At 38.2% G+C, this 16,199-nt stretch overlaps 1 protein-coding gene across 6 annotated transcripts in view; it reads left to right on the top strand.

Moving 5' to 3' along the window:
• Nucleotides 1-16,199, top strand: part of huwe1 (HECT, UBA and WWE domain containing E3 ubiquitin protein ligase 1) — a 362,527-nt gene that overhangs the window by 51,940 nt on the left and 294,388 nt on the right. For all 6 annotated transcript variants that reach the window (XM_039775720.1, XM_039775721.1, XM_039775718.1 and 3 more), the window contains exons 2-3: nucleotides 11,553-11,623; nucleotides 11,704-11,802. In XM_039775720.1, the coding sequence (XP_039631654.1) occupies nucleotides 11,579-11,623; nucleotides 11,704-11,802 (144 nt within the window). In that variant the 5' untranslated portion in view covers nucleotides 11,553-11,578. The remainder of the gene's footprint in view (nucleotides 1-11,552; nucleotides 11,624-11,703; nucleotides 11,803-16,199) is intronic.

The following is a 16,199-nucleotide window of genomic DNA, read 5'->3' as shown; positions in this document are numbered from 1 at the left end:
AGAACTGCCGTCTAAACAAGAGATCGTGGGTTTGATTCCAGTTCTCTCCTGCATTTACTGTTTTGCGTAGTGAGCTGCTCTTATTACTATTCTTGAATAACTTACATTTGATTAGTCTGTAACAGTCGCTGAAAATTTATGGTAATTGTAAAGGGTTTTTTTTATTTTTTTATTTTATTCTTTGACACATTCACGCTTCCCCCGATCTGACACTGTTAGTTTTCAAATAAAGATGTGGTATAACAGAGGTGAACTTTGCTTAGGGTTCTACATCAGAGAGAAAGAACAGAAGCTCTTCCCATGAGAAACATCCAGTCACACGCAAAGATCAATGCAGCTGCATGAGGTGTAAAGGCAAAAGATGCACCATTTGGATGCAGCAAGAGTTTGAGTGTCATCCTGCCAGTGAATCTGTCACACATGTCCTTCAACTAAACCGCAGGTCCTACAGAGTTTGCCAAAATGTTGTGCAAAGTTCTGTTTAAGATTGTTTTTTGATGGTCTTTAGGAAGATATGTATATTTTTTTTTTTATATAAAGTCACAAGTAGACTGCAGAGCTTCCTTTGTTTGATTAACATAGGCATGCTGTCAAAGTACATGTGCATAAGATATGTAAATATAGGTAAACCGCATTCAGTATAGCTTTTATATAAGTAACATATAAAGGAGACGGGAGACAAAGAGTACAGATAAGAGGAGAATGCTCCACATGGAGTGTGGTTATCAGTGGAGTCCCTTAGGACCATTACTTTTTCTGGTTTACGCTAATTACACAGATTCTGGCAAAGTTAATAATCTTTTGAGATTTACAGATACTGAAATTGGTGCAGTGGCAGACACTTAAAGCAGCAAAAGCTCAGATGTAACTGGGGGAAAAAGTTGGACACTTTGGAAGGTGCAGTTAAATGTAGAAATGTGCATAATGCTACATTTGGGCAAAAGGAATGTCATTGGAGACACTGCCCTAAAGGGAACTACCATCGTAAATGATTTTTGGGTTTCTTTTGGCACATTGTCATCATATAAACAATATACAGAATCAAAGAAAAGGGTAACTAAAAAGTCATATAATTAAAACTGCTGAATATAAATCAAGGATCATTATGCTTAGCCTATATAACACACCATTGATGTTGCATCTGGAGTATGCAATTGTGGTCACAACGCTACAAGAAAAACATAGTATCACTTGACAGAGGACAGCAACAAAGTGCATGCAAGGACATATGCTCTGAAAGACCCCCTGGGATTAAACCTGTGTACTCTTGAGCAGTTTAGATTTTATGGGGACCTAATTAGCGAGCAGATCAAGATTTGGCTGATTTCACTATCTGACTACTAGACATTGGCAACTTTTAAAATTTAAAACCTCCCAATAAAAGACATTTCCAAATTTTACTGAAGAATTTTATCCCGAAGGGTTAACAGAAGAAATGAGAACACGAGCAATCCTAGCAGTGAGAAATGAAGTCAAACAAATGTGAAAATTGTCAATCGGTTTCAGAGCAGATTGATTAAATGCATATCAATAGACTATTCTGAAGCAGTTGGTGGTGATAGTGCGGAAGATGAAAACATCAACTTAACAATATCCCATGGAATATCTACAAGTGTTAACACCGTCCAGTCTTCCACCGGCCAAATTACTGTTGAAAGAAGGATGTATCGTAATGTTGTTGTTTAATTTATGTATGAGTGATGGGCTTGGCAATGGAACAAGATTAGTTGTATTGAAAATTAACTGAACAATTCTAACATGTAAAATATTAACAAGTGACAAGAAAGGTAATGTAGTACATATTCCATGGATATTAGACACCACAGATGATCTTGATATGCCATTCATATTAAAATGTTTACAGTTTCCCATTAGAATAGCTTTTGCTGTGACAATTAACAAATCACAGGGACAAATATTCGAAAAAGTCTATTTATTAGAGAGAAAGAAACGTTATTCACTCGCGTGCAGTTATACGTTGTGTTGTCATGAAGTATGTCCAAACATGGAATCAAAATTCAATGCAATATTGAAAAAAAGGCAATTGCAAATATTGTTTTTACTGTGGTTTTGCAGTAAAAATGTAAGTTTAAAAAGTATTTGCATGTTAATTTCAAAGCCAAACAGAACGAAAACGTATAACTCAATGAATACCTCTTCACGCAACATGAAACAATTTTCTTTTATTACATTTTACTGTTTACTATAGTTACTTGCTGTAATTTGTAAAAAGTTTGTTATATTATGCATATGTAACAGTTCCCATGAAAATAACAATCTTTTTAAATTGTACATCTGCTTACCCATACGTGAGCGGCAGGGCGAGTGAAGCGAGCAGGGGGCAGAGCCCCCTAGTATTAAAATTTTATATAATTGTCCTCCGACTTAGGAGGGGATTAAGTGAAGAGTAAATCCATTTTTGCCCTACTCAGTGCTTCATAGGTGGCATTTAGTATAACTTAGGGCTGGGCGATAAGGCAAAAAAAAAAATCTAGGTTTTTTCATAAAGTTTGACCGATTCACGATTTCGATTTTTTTTATTATGTAACTAGTCAACTTAAAACTTTACAACAACATGACTTAAGTAACATTCTCTTTATAAGTAACTTGAAAAACCATCTGGTTAAGGAAGATTGTATTTTTAATGGCCATGCCATACATCAATTGGTCAACAAGGTGTAAATAAATGTAAAACAAATTCACGAGTTAAATATCTTTGCAGAAGATTTGAATGAAATATGAAAGTAAATATTGTGCAATTTGAATTAAACATTAAATACTTCTGAATATATAGTAAGAAAATAACCATTTTAACCAATGTAAACATTACATCAGCCAACTCAGTTATGCAAATTTTCAACAGTAAACAAAAAACAAACAAAAAAAAAAGAGATTTGAAATAGCAGTTCATTGTACTTTGACAGAAATATTGTAAAGAGCTTTCTCCTTCATAACTGCAGAATATGAATCTATAACCAACAAACTCATGTTAAGTGATTGGCACTGTTATTACAAAAGCAAAACAGTAATAATCATCATCAGCATTTCAGCTATTAATGAAATAACATCTGAATAACTGCGATTTTAATGCTTGAATTATTAATCATACTTACCAATGGCATTGTGAAGACGATGTCCAAAGCACTGAAGATGGGTCCAGTCGTTCCTCTTCATTGCTTTGATCATGTTCGTTCCACTGTCAGTGGTCACGCACACCTGTCGATCCTCCACAAGCTTCCAAGACGCCAGCGTATCTTTAAGCCCATGACCAATTATTTCCCCAGTATGATCGTCAGGAAAATAACATGTCTGAAGGCAAAAACTTTGCAGTTTCCATTCTGCGTCAACATAATGGGCTGTAAGGCTCATGTAAGGCTGAAGAGTACGACTACTCCACAGGTCAGTCGTCATAGGAAAAAAAAGATGCCCTTTCAAGCTGCTCCGCTACTTTTTCACGTGTTTCAGTGTACATTCGGGGAATAGCTACGTCTTTGAAATATTTGCGGCTCGGCAACTTGTATCTTGGATCAGCAGCGTGTAGCATTTTTATGAACCCTGGCTTTTCGATGGTGTATATGGGAACCATGTCCTTAGCGATATGAAGCGCTTCAGCATCTGTCATTTCTTTCCATCGGAGCCTTTTGTCCTATGGAACGGAATTGGAAAATGATACTGCTAATGACATCTGGCGTTTTGCAATTTTAGGTGGACCTTTTGCACTTGGATTTGGCTTGTTTTCATCTCTTAACTTTGAGCATTCTTCCCATTCAGCTTGGTGCCTTTGTCGCAAATGTTGGAATAAATTGGTGCTGCCACTGCCGGTTGAAACTGACTTTCTGCATATTTTGCATTTGACAAAAGTTTGTTCGACGTCTGAACTCTTGAATCCGAACCATTTCCAAACCACAGAGGAAACGTTACTACCTTTCTTTGGCACAAGGTCATCCTGACGTGAAGAGCCGTCCATCTCTATGATATTATTTCTGTAGCCTATTACGCTCCTTCATAGAGCACTGTACTCACAGGTGAGAGGTTAATTAGGCGCGCCATCATGTGTTCAGAGTCAGACAAGCCTCTTAATTATTCTGCCATAGGTGCAATTACAATATATCTAATTTTTTATTAAAAAATCGCTATACCTTGATTTAATAAAAAAATAAATCGTCTTAAAACGTAAATTCGAATTAATCGAAAAAATCGCCCAGCCCTAGTATAACTTAACACATTCCTCTGCCAGGGCAATCTTTTCTGGGAGGACAATGATGTCGAGATGGTTTTCCATGTTGAATTAAGAGACAAGGCTGAAAGAGCAGACATATTTAACTTCAGAAATTGCTTTAACCTTTTTCCACCTTTTTTGGAGCCATTTATTACAAAACTATTTAGTGACTACTCATGAGGATATTGCTGCAAAGCAAACAAAGGCACACGACTAACTAGCACGAGATACAGAGATTGTGGTCACCAACACTGCACACTGAAGTACACTTCACAAATATTTTCACAGGAGTATTGGATGAAGTCTGCCTTAACACTAGAATTACCAGAGCCTACGAAAAAACTCGTAATTCCATCCCACCTTAAATTGCTTCTTAAATCCCTTCACACCTCTCCGCCAGCGTCCTTTGTCTTCTAAATGTGCTGATAAAGAGAAGCTAGGAGCAGCCGGCTATTCCATCCCCCCACCAATTTAGAACGTGCACGAACTTCTCTCAGCTAATGCCTTGATTATCTGGGAGTGAAGTGGAGTTTTAGAGTGGAAATAATAGATCGTTATTTGGAACACACGCATTTCATGTCTGTTCCGTTTCTACAGTAATCTGTGTCAACACATTGTTAAAACACGAAACGTTTTTTATATTCTAGTAGTAGATGACAAAATGTAGGCATAAACTATATAATGTATGAAGCCTGAAGTCCAAATAGCAAAAAAACATTTTCATAAAAGGTTCAAATATAACACAACAATTGCGCTTCTATTCAAAAATATAACTGCAGAAACAAAAAGCCGCCTTAACATGCGACATTGACAGCAGTTTATTATGACTGCCTCCGTGGTGCAATGGAATCAGTTCTCACCTTGGAATCAAAAGGTTGTGAGTTCGATCCTGTACCATTCCGTTTTGAGAAGTAAACTGCTCTTAGTCTTACTATTTTAGAATAAAAGCATACATTTGATTTCAGTCTGTAACAGCCGGTGCAATTTATGATCCTTGTAAAGGTTAGCTTTTTTTTTTTTTTTTAAATTCACTTTTCATTCTCTGTCGCGTTCAGAATCAATCCATACAACCCCATCTGACACGGCTGTTTTCACTAAAGACGTGCTATAGCATCCTCCAGGAACTGCCTGCATACTGTCACCACATGAGGCCAGGAATTGTTGTGCACCAGGAGCCACTGTACCAGCATAGAGTCTGACAATGGGTCCAAAGATTTCATCCTGATACCTAATGGCAGCCAAGGTGCCTTTGTCAAGCCTGTAGCGGTCTGTGTGACCCTCCATGGATATACCTCCCCAGACAATCATTAACCCACCACCAAACTGCTCATGCTGAATGATGTTACAGGCAGCATAATGTTCTCCATGGCTTCTCCAGACCCTTTCACTTCTGTCATGTGCTTAGGGTGAACCTGCTCTCATCTGTAAAAAGCACAGGGCACCAGTGGTGCATCTGCCAATTCTGGTATTCTATGGCGAATGCCAATCGAGCTGCATGCTGCTGGGCAGTGAGCTCAGGGCCCATTAGAGGACATGGGGCCCCCTTGGGTCACCCTCATGAAGTCTTTCTGGTTGTTTGGTCAGAGACATTCACACCAGTGGCCTGCTGGAGGTCATTTTGTAGGGCTCTGGCAGTGCTCATCCTGTTCCTCCTTGCCCAAAGGAGCAGATACTGGTCCTGCTGATGGGTTATGGACCTTCTATGGCCCTCTCCAGCTCTCCTAGAGTAACTGCTTGTCTCCTAGAATCTCCTCCATGCCCTTGAGACTGTTCAGGGAGACACAGCAAACCTTCTGGCAATGACACGTATTGATGTGCCTTCTTGGAGAAGTTGGACTACCTGTGCAACCTCTGTAGGGTCCAGGTATCGCCTCATGCTACCAGTAGTGACACTGACTGTAGCCAAATGCAAAACTAGTGAAGAAACAGTCAGAAAAGATGAGGAGGGAAAAATGTCAGTGGCCTCCACCTGTTAAACCATTCCTGTTTTGGGGGTCATCTCATTGTTGCCCCTCTAGTGCATCTGTTAATTTCATTAACACCACAGCAGCTGAAACTGATTAACAACCCCCTCTTGTACTTAACTGACCAGATTAATATCCCATAAGTTTCATTGACTTTATGCTATACTCTGATTAAAAAGTGTTCCTTTAATTCTTTTGAGCAGTATATTTAGATGTGCTTACATTTAAAATCCGTGATACAGTGAAGCCGCGAAAGTCGAAGCGCGATATAGCGAGGGATTACTGTACTGCTAAAGCTAATAGCGGGTGTCGAGGCTGAGCAGAGTTCACAAGCAAAGAGTATGGGGAGGTGGGGTTTCGAGAGCGGGCTGTACATGGTAATAGCGGGGGTGTAGCAGCTTAATACAGTTGCAAGGAGTATGGAGAGGTGGGCGGGCGAGAGGGGGCTGTACATGCTAATAGCGGGAGCGGAGCGGCAGTTCACAAGCAAAGAGGATGTGGGCGGGCAAGAGGTCTGAATTTAATAAAAAAAAAAGTCTAGTGAAACCAGCCTGTCAGATATCAGAAAAAAAGGCGTCAGGAAGTGATATTTCTGTTCTTGGAGTCAGCGCAGTCTGTATAGTGTGGCTGAGCATACATCAGCTCTCATCTTGTAAAGTACATAGCAAACCAATATATACACATACAGTTGTTTAAGCATTAGGTGTGTTCTATGTGCAAAAATCCTTGTAGCACTCAATGTGGTTCCTGTTTAAAGTGACCCTATCTGCCGTTCTTATATTTGCTCATATTTGGACCTGCGTCCATATTGAAAAAGTGTGCAGAAACCCTTGCAGCACACACTGTGTCCTGAGCAAATGTTTTGTCACTGAATTGCTGAGGGTTTTGTACGGAAACGTATTGGGGCCACGGTGAAGAAAAAAAAAAAATACGGACAAAGTGAAAAAAAACACTTATATCGAGAATAAAGTCAAGATGTTGGCTTTATTCTCCGTTTCCACGTTAATCTTGACGCTTGTGACGAGAATAAAGTCGACATGTTGTTACGTAACTTATGACGGGGGTTAGAGAAAATCTAGTAAATTAAACATTAATTTTAAGTTGAAGTTTAGTTTACAATGTTTTACTTTAATGACAAACTAAAAGAATATAGTCAATATGTCGAATTTTAATCTTGAGATAAATTGCGAGAATAAAGTGGAAATGTCATCTTTAGTCTTGACGTAAGTATCGAGATTAAAGTGGAAATGTTGAATGCGTACCTGCCATAGTGCAAGTGTGAATTGAATATACAACAGGCTCTCCCTTTCCCACTCAAAAGTCTTATTCATAGGTACTTTAAATTTTTTTCAAACGTTTTACAAACATGTACAAAAGTGTTCAGAAAACAGCACTGCTCAGTTATTTCAGAAAAGAGACGTCACAAACTAATGAAGGTGTGGTGTCAACTCATGTGGCAATTCCAGACAAAGACATTGGAGAGGCGGGTCCATCAGCAGTCTCTTCAGCACACACACACTGCTAATTGATAAATCTAAGCATTGCTTATCCAGCATAAACAAAAAATGGTTTAAAGATTTCGATTGGCTAATGGTCAAAGAAAATGTTATGTGGTGCTCATTGTGCATGAAATACTCAAACAAACACCTCCCCCCCCCCAAAAGGAGGTGTTACTTCGGGTAAACATGCCAAACACAAGAATTCGAAAATAGAGCTTGGTGGACCATGAAAAAAGTAAAACACACATTGAGTCTTCTGCTGACCTTTTAGGAAAGCGTGTACTAGAGCAAACTTGAATCGGTCAAATTGGAAGATCTGTATCTGTGTTAAACAACTTACATAGAGATGGCTTTGTGGGAGCTTTAAGATCCATGCATTGTTTAGAAAAAATGAGTTGCCACATACAACATTGTTTGAAAAGCTGTTGGAACACTGTAAAGAAATAGGTTGTTCCTATTTACATCTCAATGTTGGTAAAAATGCACATTACACCTCTGAAATCTGGAAGAATAATGCAAGAGCTGCTGGATGTCTTAGCATCAGAAATAAAATCTTAACATACTGAAAAATATACACACAAGTTTTTTAGTATTTTGTGTGATGAAACCACAGATATCTCCAATGTAAAACAATTATTTACATTAAATGTTTGCCAGGTGACTAAAGAGGTCAGAGTTAGTTTTGTATCAACCCGCAATATGATTGACAGCAATGCGGAGACTATAAACAACACACTGAGTGAGACTATGGACACTAGGCTTGAAAACTGCTAATCTGGTTGGATTAAGGTCAGATTGAACGGCTGTTATGATTGGGAAATAGAAAGGTGTGGCAAAACTGCTTAGAGATAAAACATCTGGACTCTTTTGGTCAACTGCCACTATATAAAACTACCGATTGGCCCTTGCAAGTGCCCAAGCAGCATCTGCTGTACCTTATTTAACAAAACTGAATGACATCTTAAGGCAGATGTTCTATTTCTTCCAAAATTCTTCAGTTAGGATGGCTGGTTTAATGGAAATTCAAAGTATTCTGAACATTCCCCAGATTAAGCTGAAAATGGCCAGTGACACTAGATGGCTGTCTGTCTGACTTTGCAGTACAGTCATTACGACAGTGTACGAGTGATCTTCTTGGAGAGCCCAGATCCTGGGAACTTTGATTATGGGAAAGCTTCAGACCACTGGGCCTCTAGGAAGAAAAGAAGAATAAATATTTAACTGAAGACACCTTCTTCTATATGCAAGTTGGCTTTGAAGAATATTTTAAAATTGTTCTTCATTTGGTTCCTATACTTTTTTTTTCAATGTTTTTTTTTTTCTTCCCGACAGCGACAGTACTTGTGCCTCTTTGGATAATAGTTAATAATAATTAACTAATAAAAATAGTGCACATTTAATTTTCCACACCGCCAAATTTCTCCATCCCGCCCCACCCGGCTACTTTTTCTTGCCCCCAGGCTGAAAAAAATGTCCGGGGAGAACACTCTGTATGATAGTGCCATTGTATTGAATTTAGAAAATTTTGAAAGTTTGAGTCACTGACACTTAAGTATCTGAGCTCAAGAAACTGCTTTGAAATACTCAGTATACAATTCCTTATACATTAGTGGCAGATTTGTTTCACATTGATGTAATTAATAGGACGGCTGAAAAATACTAACTTTATAATTTGACTGAAGCAGTTAAAGCGCATAGAGCACATATTTAACTTTACAAAGGAACATACATTGATGGATAACAATTACTGCAGGTGAGGTCATGGATGACCTTGTAAATATATGGAATAGCAAACTGGATCTTTGGTCCTACTTGCATATTGGTCAGTCATGTAAGCAAGAATTTCTCTACTCTTTGCTCATGAAAACACACTTCTACTTTCGCTTATCATTTATGAAGGAAGGTGAAATACCCAGTGTTGCCCAGGAGGAAAATAGTAGTTTTTTATTGTTTGAGAAAAATAATTAAGGAAATAAAACAATGAAGACTCACTGATGTGCTTGACTTGCGGTCTTGTATGTATGTTATCCACTTGACACTTGGAACCGGCCAACTCTGTTTAATTTCGAAAGCAACACGGTCACAGCTTGTGCTCACACATGGATTGCTGGTAGTCCCCTCCATTTCGCCCTCTGGTGGCCTTTCCGAGTGTCAACTGGTTGATAACATGCATAGAAGACCAAAAGATCACAGCTCACTCTACCCAGAAGGGGGGGTGGGTTAGGGTTGCTTTGACCCTATTAGTCGACCAGGGTGAAACGTGTACCATTGTAATGAAAATTGTTCCAGCTGTTTGGAAGTGATGCTGGAACATAGATATACACACTGATGAGAGAGAGACAAAACAAAAGGCAGTGAAATAATGTCGCCTTATGTTTCCCAAATGTATTGATGCAAACGCAGTCAGAGCAATTATCAGAAACCTGTCAGTGTTTGACAGCCTTGATTTGAAAAAGTCACAAACAGGTTGAAAGTTTTTAAAGTGAAAGGTTGTAAATGAAAATATTCTTTAACTCAAAGTGTTCATTGGTTCATGTGATGTTTTGATACTGTTTGTTGAGCAGCATTTTTTGGAAAAGAAAAAAAAAAATAGTGGTCTGTACCACCCAACATGAAGTGTCCCCATTGTTTTATTCTCTGATCTTTAAAACTGGTAGGGAGGTATCCCAATTTAATCTTCAAAAATTTAAAGAAAAAAAATATTGAAAAATGCTGAATTTATATTCTAACATTTTTCTTATGAAATATGCATGGAATGCACACATTGTTAGCCATGAGGAGCACATGACAGTAATTATAATTGTCACATTGGAGGAAGTAACTAGGATTATAGAGCACTTTATGGGATTTCTTCCAGCAACAGAGAGAACAGGAAAACTTTTTTTGCCCAGACAGACTTGTGGAACTAATAGTCATTTTCATGATTGACTATCTTGATGAAACATGAATATAACAATGCATATTTGCATTGTGGTAGATCTCGCAACAAAACTTTGCCTATTATGCCAGATTGGTTGGGGCCAGATGTGTCTATATTTATAGTACGTGGAAGAAGCTGTGTGGTGTTCTCAACAAGCAAAACATTTGTTTTTAATTTTTTGTTAAGGCGGAAGAAAAATAAGGTACAAAGGACATATGGGGGAGAGCAGTGACGACTGCATAAAAGGTTGTAAAGAAAACTGCAGAGTTTTAAGGAAAAAGTCCCTAAGCGAGTTGGATGCCACGGGGAAGAAGAGTGAGGGGTGCAAATGTAAAAATGAATTACAAAAGTTCAAGAAACGTGTGCACGGACTAAAGTTTTCTCATTTTCCTAATTTCCTCTTTGGTCATAAAATATTTTTGTATTTTTTTTGAAGGATACAGTTTTCTGTTTGCAAAATTTTCACTTATTTATTTTTTGGGAGAATAGTTGAAAGATGTCTGTGAAATATTTAATTCTTAAATCGTGCAAAAGTTTTTTTTTTTTTTTTTTTTTCCTTCCCCTCTCCCTTATATGCTTTACCTCCCAGCTATTTGGAGTGAAAGCCACATTTTATATGGGCTAACATACTTTATTTCATATTTGATGTTGAAACCTCTGTCTTTATTTTTTTTGAAGTGGGTGTATATCATACACACACTTATTTATTTAAATTATTTTTACTTACAAGTTAGTTATTTTCACACTTTCCCAAGTGGTCTACCTGCTGTTAAATATTGATGATTATTCTGTGTTCTTTAGTTTCTTTCACATATAAAGAATTGAGTGTTATTGGCTTGTCTAAAAGGTATAATGATTTAAGAGACATCATGATGGTGTTTGCTTTTTTAATTATTGTTTGATCCTCGAGAAACATTTTTGTACTGAAGTAATATCTTCCTTCTTTGCAGGAGCAGAAAGTAAAATCTAATGAAAGATGAAGGTGGACCGAAGTAAGCTAAAGAAAACTCCCACGGAGGCTGTGAGTAATATTTTATGGCAATGTTGCATGGTATTAAGAATGTATGTTAAGTTTTTTCATTTTTACTTCCTCTTTTGTAGCCTGCTGACTGCAGAGCTCTTATAGACAAGCTTAAGGTATGTAATGATGAACAGCTACTGCTAGAACTGCAACAGATCAAGACTTGGAATATTGGAAAGGTATGTATTACTGCCTAGCTTGTTAACTTGTTTGTTTTGGTTTTTTGTTCTTTTGTTATAAGTTCTTAATGTTCTGGCTAAATGTATTAATTTTGTGTACGCAATATTGTTCTTGGATTCTTTGCTTATTTTCTGCAGCTCTGATTCATAAGTGATTTTCTAATTGGTTCATTTTAGCCTGAGCTATGATTAGACAAGGAAGTGAAGCCGTTTTGAGTACGTTATTCCAGGAGTGTGTCCACTTGGGGAGTTACTGGTTTAGGATATTAATTTTACTATTTGATAGTAGTATGCTGCCCTACTATTAAGGTCATCTGTACTGTTGGAATTTTGCATTTGTCATAGTGCATAATATTGCTGTTAAAATGTATTTGCCCAACATATCAATAGCCTCTTTTTCTTGAGACAAAACTGAACAAAGTCAATTTCAAAGAATAGGGTCTCGATTTTTCTAGCTGTCTTTCTAAAAACATCAGAACAGCTTAAATACGAAAAGCCATTTAATGCTGCAAACCTATGACGGTCCTGTCCATCTTAATTTCTCTTAACATGATGTCGGCTTGAGTTTTGAAGATCCCTAGTCCTGTTGTCTATATAGTACTCGGTAGCTCATTTCTGTGTGAGTGTATTTTTCTATGTAAAGAAACATTTTCTAATGAGCATATTTTACCCATAAGATTTCTATTAATGTACCAGTATTTATTTTTAAAGAACTCCTATTAAAATAACAAATTTGATAATTTGTGAATTCTTCAATCACTTTGGTGAAATTTTGGTACAGTGTTAGAGCAGAACTAGTCTGATGTCTGTGTTGCCCATATGGCATTATCTCCTTGACCCTGAGACAGCAATATTCATGTATCGAGGGTGGACCAGTGCAGTGAGTGCTTAAACTAGTAAACGTAGGTGTAAAAATGCTCAGTGCTTCTATTACAACAAACAATCCAAGTAAACCATGTTCAAAATGAGGTTTAGTCTTGTAATTAAACAACCAATCTATAAAATCAGTGATACAAGTGGAGGTTAAAATCCAACAAATGAGCAATTAAAAAGTTTAAAACACAGGATCAGTCTTTAAATAATGCCTGTGTGTCTTTCCAATTCTGCACCTCTGCAGCACACCTTTAAGAGCTCTGCTCAGCTGTAGAGAATGCTTTCCAGAAAGCGTGGTCAATTTTTTTCTGGCTTGTGCTGTCCTACCTTCATTTCTAGGAGTCGCACAGTTGTTAATTGTGCCTGTTGAGCAGTGAAGCAGTGTAAGGGCAATCCATCCCCCTCCCAGACTGTGACTGTGCTGCATGGTCAGGTTCCCTGATCCCCATGTCTTTTCCCTTATTTCACAGTCTCTGCCCTGATCCTGACTTAAATTTTTCTGGATCTTCCCCCTCTTTTGCTTTTTCTCTTGACTCCTTTTATTCCTTGTGGGCACACATACTGACCCTCAGAATGTCAATAGGGAGTAATCAGATAACCTCCCCCAATTGAGCAACCTCTAGCTGCACTGGAGTGTCTCGTGCCCACAAAGTTGAGCAGACTGACTTTTTTTTTTTTAATTATTATTAAATAAAACTGTGACGATGAGCTCATGTCATTGTCCTATATACTCCAGGAGTCGTCCCAGTATCCTGTAAGCCTAGGGCACTACATCCTATATAGAAATTTTCTGATCCCATCAAGGCAATTGCATTATATGAAATTCCCAGCGACTCTCTCTGATAAATCAAATTGGTTTGACTGTGTTTTTAGGTGTGTAAGGTTGAGCTTTGTGTACTTAACTGCTGATAACTAACCATTTGGATTTACAGTTCATATAATGCATTAACTGAGGAATAAGCAACACAAGTGTTTTGAACCTCACAAACAGATAAGCTCTTCAATCTGATATTTCATGTTTTATGTACCACAACAGAATGGAAGAAAAAGGGCAGATACAGCAGCCAAACTTGCTTTATCTGTTAACTATTTGTCCAGTGCCTACTTTGAAAAATGACACGCTATTTGATTGTCATTAAAAGAGGCAAGCATGACTGGTCATTGGTACTCGGTAGGGAAATGTGACATAGCTTTGATGATCAGTTGTTTAAATTGATGTACAGCTGATGAGATCAGCAACTGTGTTCAGCAAGTCTGATGTACCCCATGACTCGAAGAATCATAATGCGACATTGGCTTAACTGCTTAAATTTGTATTTCAGATCAGAGAGTGTGCCTTTGTCAGTGCCTATTCCAGCTTGACAATTAGATCATCCTTCTAGCCTATTCACCCATCCAGGGAGGTCTCACACTTATCTGTCCTGAAGGTAGTACACTGGGAAACACTGTGTCCCTGCAGCAAACCTGAGTCTAAATCCTATTTATATTTGAGTTCTACACTCTCCCAAATCTTGTTTTGATCTATACTAATAAAAGGCAAAGCCCTCACTCACTCACTCATCACTAATTCTCCAACTTCCCGTGTAGGTAGAAGGCTGAAATTTGGCAGGCTCATTCGTTAAGCTTACTTACAAAAGTTAAGCAGGTTTCATTTCAAAATTCTACACGTAACGGTCGACAACGTCCGCCATGTTGAACTTTCTTATTTATGGCCCCATCTTCACGAAATTTGGTAGGCGGCTTTCCTGCACTAACCGAAACCGATGTATGTACTTATTTCGATGGTATAACGCCACTGACGGCAGCCATATTGAACTTTCCAACGTCACTAATTTTCCAACTTCCCGTGTAGGTAGAAGGCTGACCCCATCTTCACGAAATTTGGTAGGTGGCTTCCCTGCGCTAACCAAAACCGATGTACGTACTTATTTCAGTGGTATGATGCCACTGTTGGCCGCCATATTGAAGTTTCCAATGTCACTAATTCTCCAACTTGCTGTGTAGGTAGAAGGCTGAAATTTGGTACTTATTTCGGGTGATATGATGCCACTGTCGGCCACCATATTGAACTTTTCAACGGTGTTTACTTATGGGCCCATCTTCAAGAAATTTGGTACGCGGGTTCCCAACGCTAACTGAATCCTACTTAAGTACATATATACGTCCATAGCCTGTAGCTCGGTCACCGTGTGAGGCGGCGTTGGGTCCCCATCCCAACGCCTCCCACGTTGTTGGCTGCCTGCCTATATAAGGCTGTCTGTCGCTCCAGTCTCTACATTCCCTTCCTTGCTTCACCACGGTATTCACGTCTCCCTGCTGATAACTACAGCCGTTTTATTTAATCCACGGCTTCTCCGCTGTTTTATTGTTCATTTATTACGATTATAGTTATTGTGTAGGTATTTTAGACTTACTTTACATTGTTCAGGTACCCATTTCCTTTATCATTCCCACGTACCCCATTAACATGTCTATCGGTGATCACCATCGATCAAAGAACTGTCACTTACCAAGTTGTTTCCATGCCCGGAAATGGCACCTGCCTTTTCCATTCTCTTTGTTACATATTGCATGGCTATATCAGGCTCACTCTTGATATCCAGGGGAACATTTTGTCTTATGTATTGAATGACTGAGACAGGTTCAAGGTGTGGACTGATGACGGTACAGGTGATAATTATACTAGACAGGAGCACTATAAGAGTGAAATGCATAAGCCCTTAACCTATGGATCTGCATGTGAGTTGATGGCTGCCGCTGAATTGTTCGGTTGTTGCTTTCAAGTGTACCGAAATGGCCAAATATTTTACACCTTTGGACAACCGCCAATGCCTCTTAAACATCTAAGATTCACAGGTGACGATTTCAGTAGTGGACACTTTGATGTTTAGTAATGTTTAGACTCTCAAAAGCTGGATGTAAAGTTATCGATGAAACTGGCTGTATACTTAACAATGCTTGACAGATGCCGAATGTCTCTTCAACACAAGTCCTACAAATACTGTCGTAATTGAAACAAACCATGAAACTCAAACCGATTATGACAGCAGCAATCTAAGCTGTGAGATTTGAAACAAGATTACTGTTCACATGGCCAACTGTACGTTGCATGCTCAAGACTAAGCTCAGCGCACAGCTACAGCTTGGTCATATTACAACTGGAGGGCGAGACGACAACGTGGCATACAAAGAGATCCTTAACAAATAATTATTGGTATATTTTCCCTCAGTTTAAAAAGATTTAATTTTCTTAATAAAAATTTTAATGCAGTACTTCGCCGCTGCAAAGCGCGGGTATTTTGCTAGTTTGTGTGTGTGTGTATATATATATATATATATATATATATATATATATATATATATATATATATATATATATATATATATATATATATATATATATATATATATACACACACACACACACACACACACACACACACACACACATACATACATGCAACATAGTTAACGGAAGGAGTTGAAACTCGCACTGAGCTATGGGAGGGTACTGATAGACGTGC

The sequence above is a fragment of the Polypterus senegalus genome, chromosome 13 (assembly GCF_016835505.1).
Source record: "Polypterus senegalus isolate Bchr_013 chromosome 13, ASM1683550v1, whole genome shotgun sequence".
NCBI classification, from domain to species: domain Eukaryota; kingdom Metazoa; phylum Chordata; class Cladistia; order Polypteriformes; family Polypteridae; genus Polypterus; species Polypterus senegalus.
Note: the sequence above shows the minus strand (reverse complement) of the source record. Positions and strands in the feature narration are given on the sequence as shown.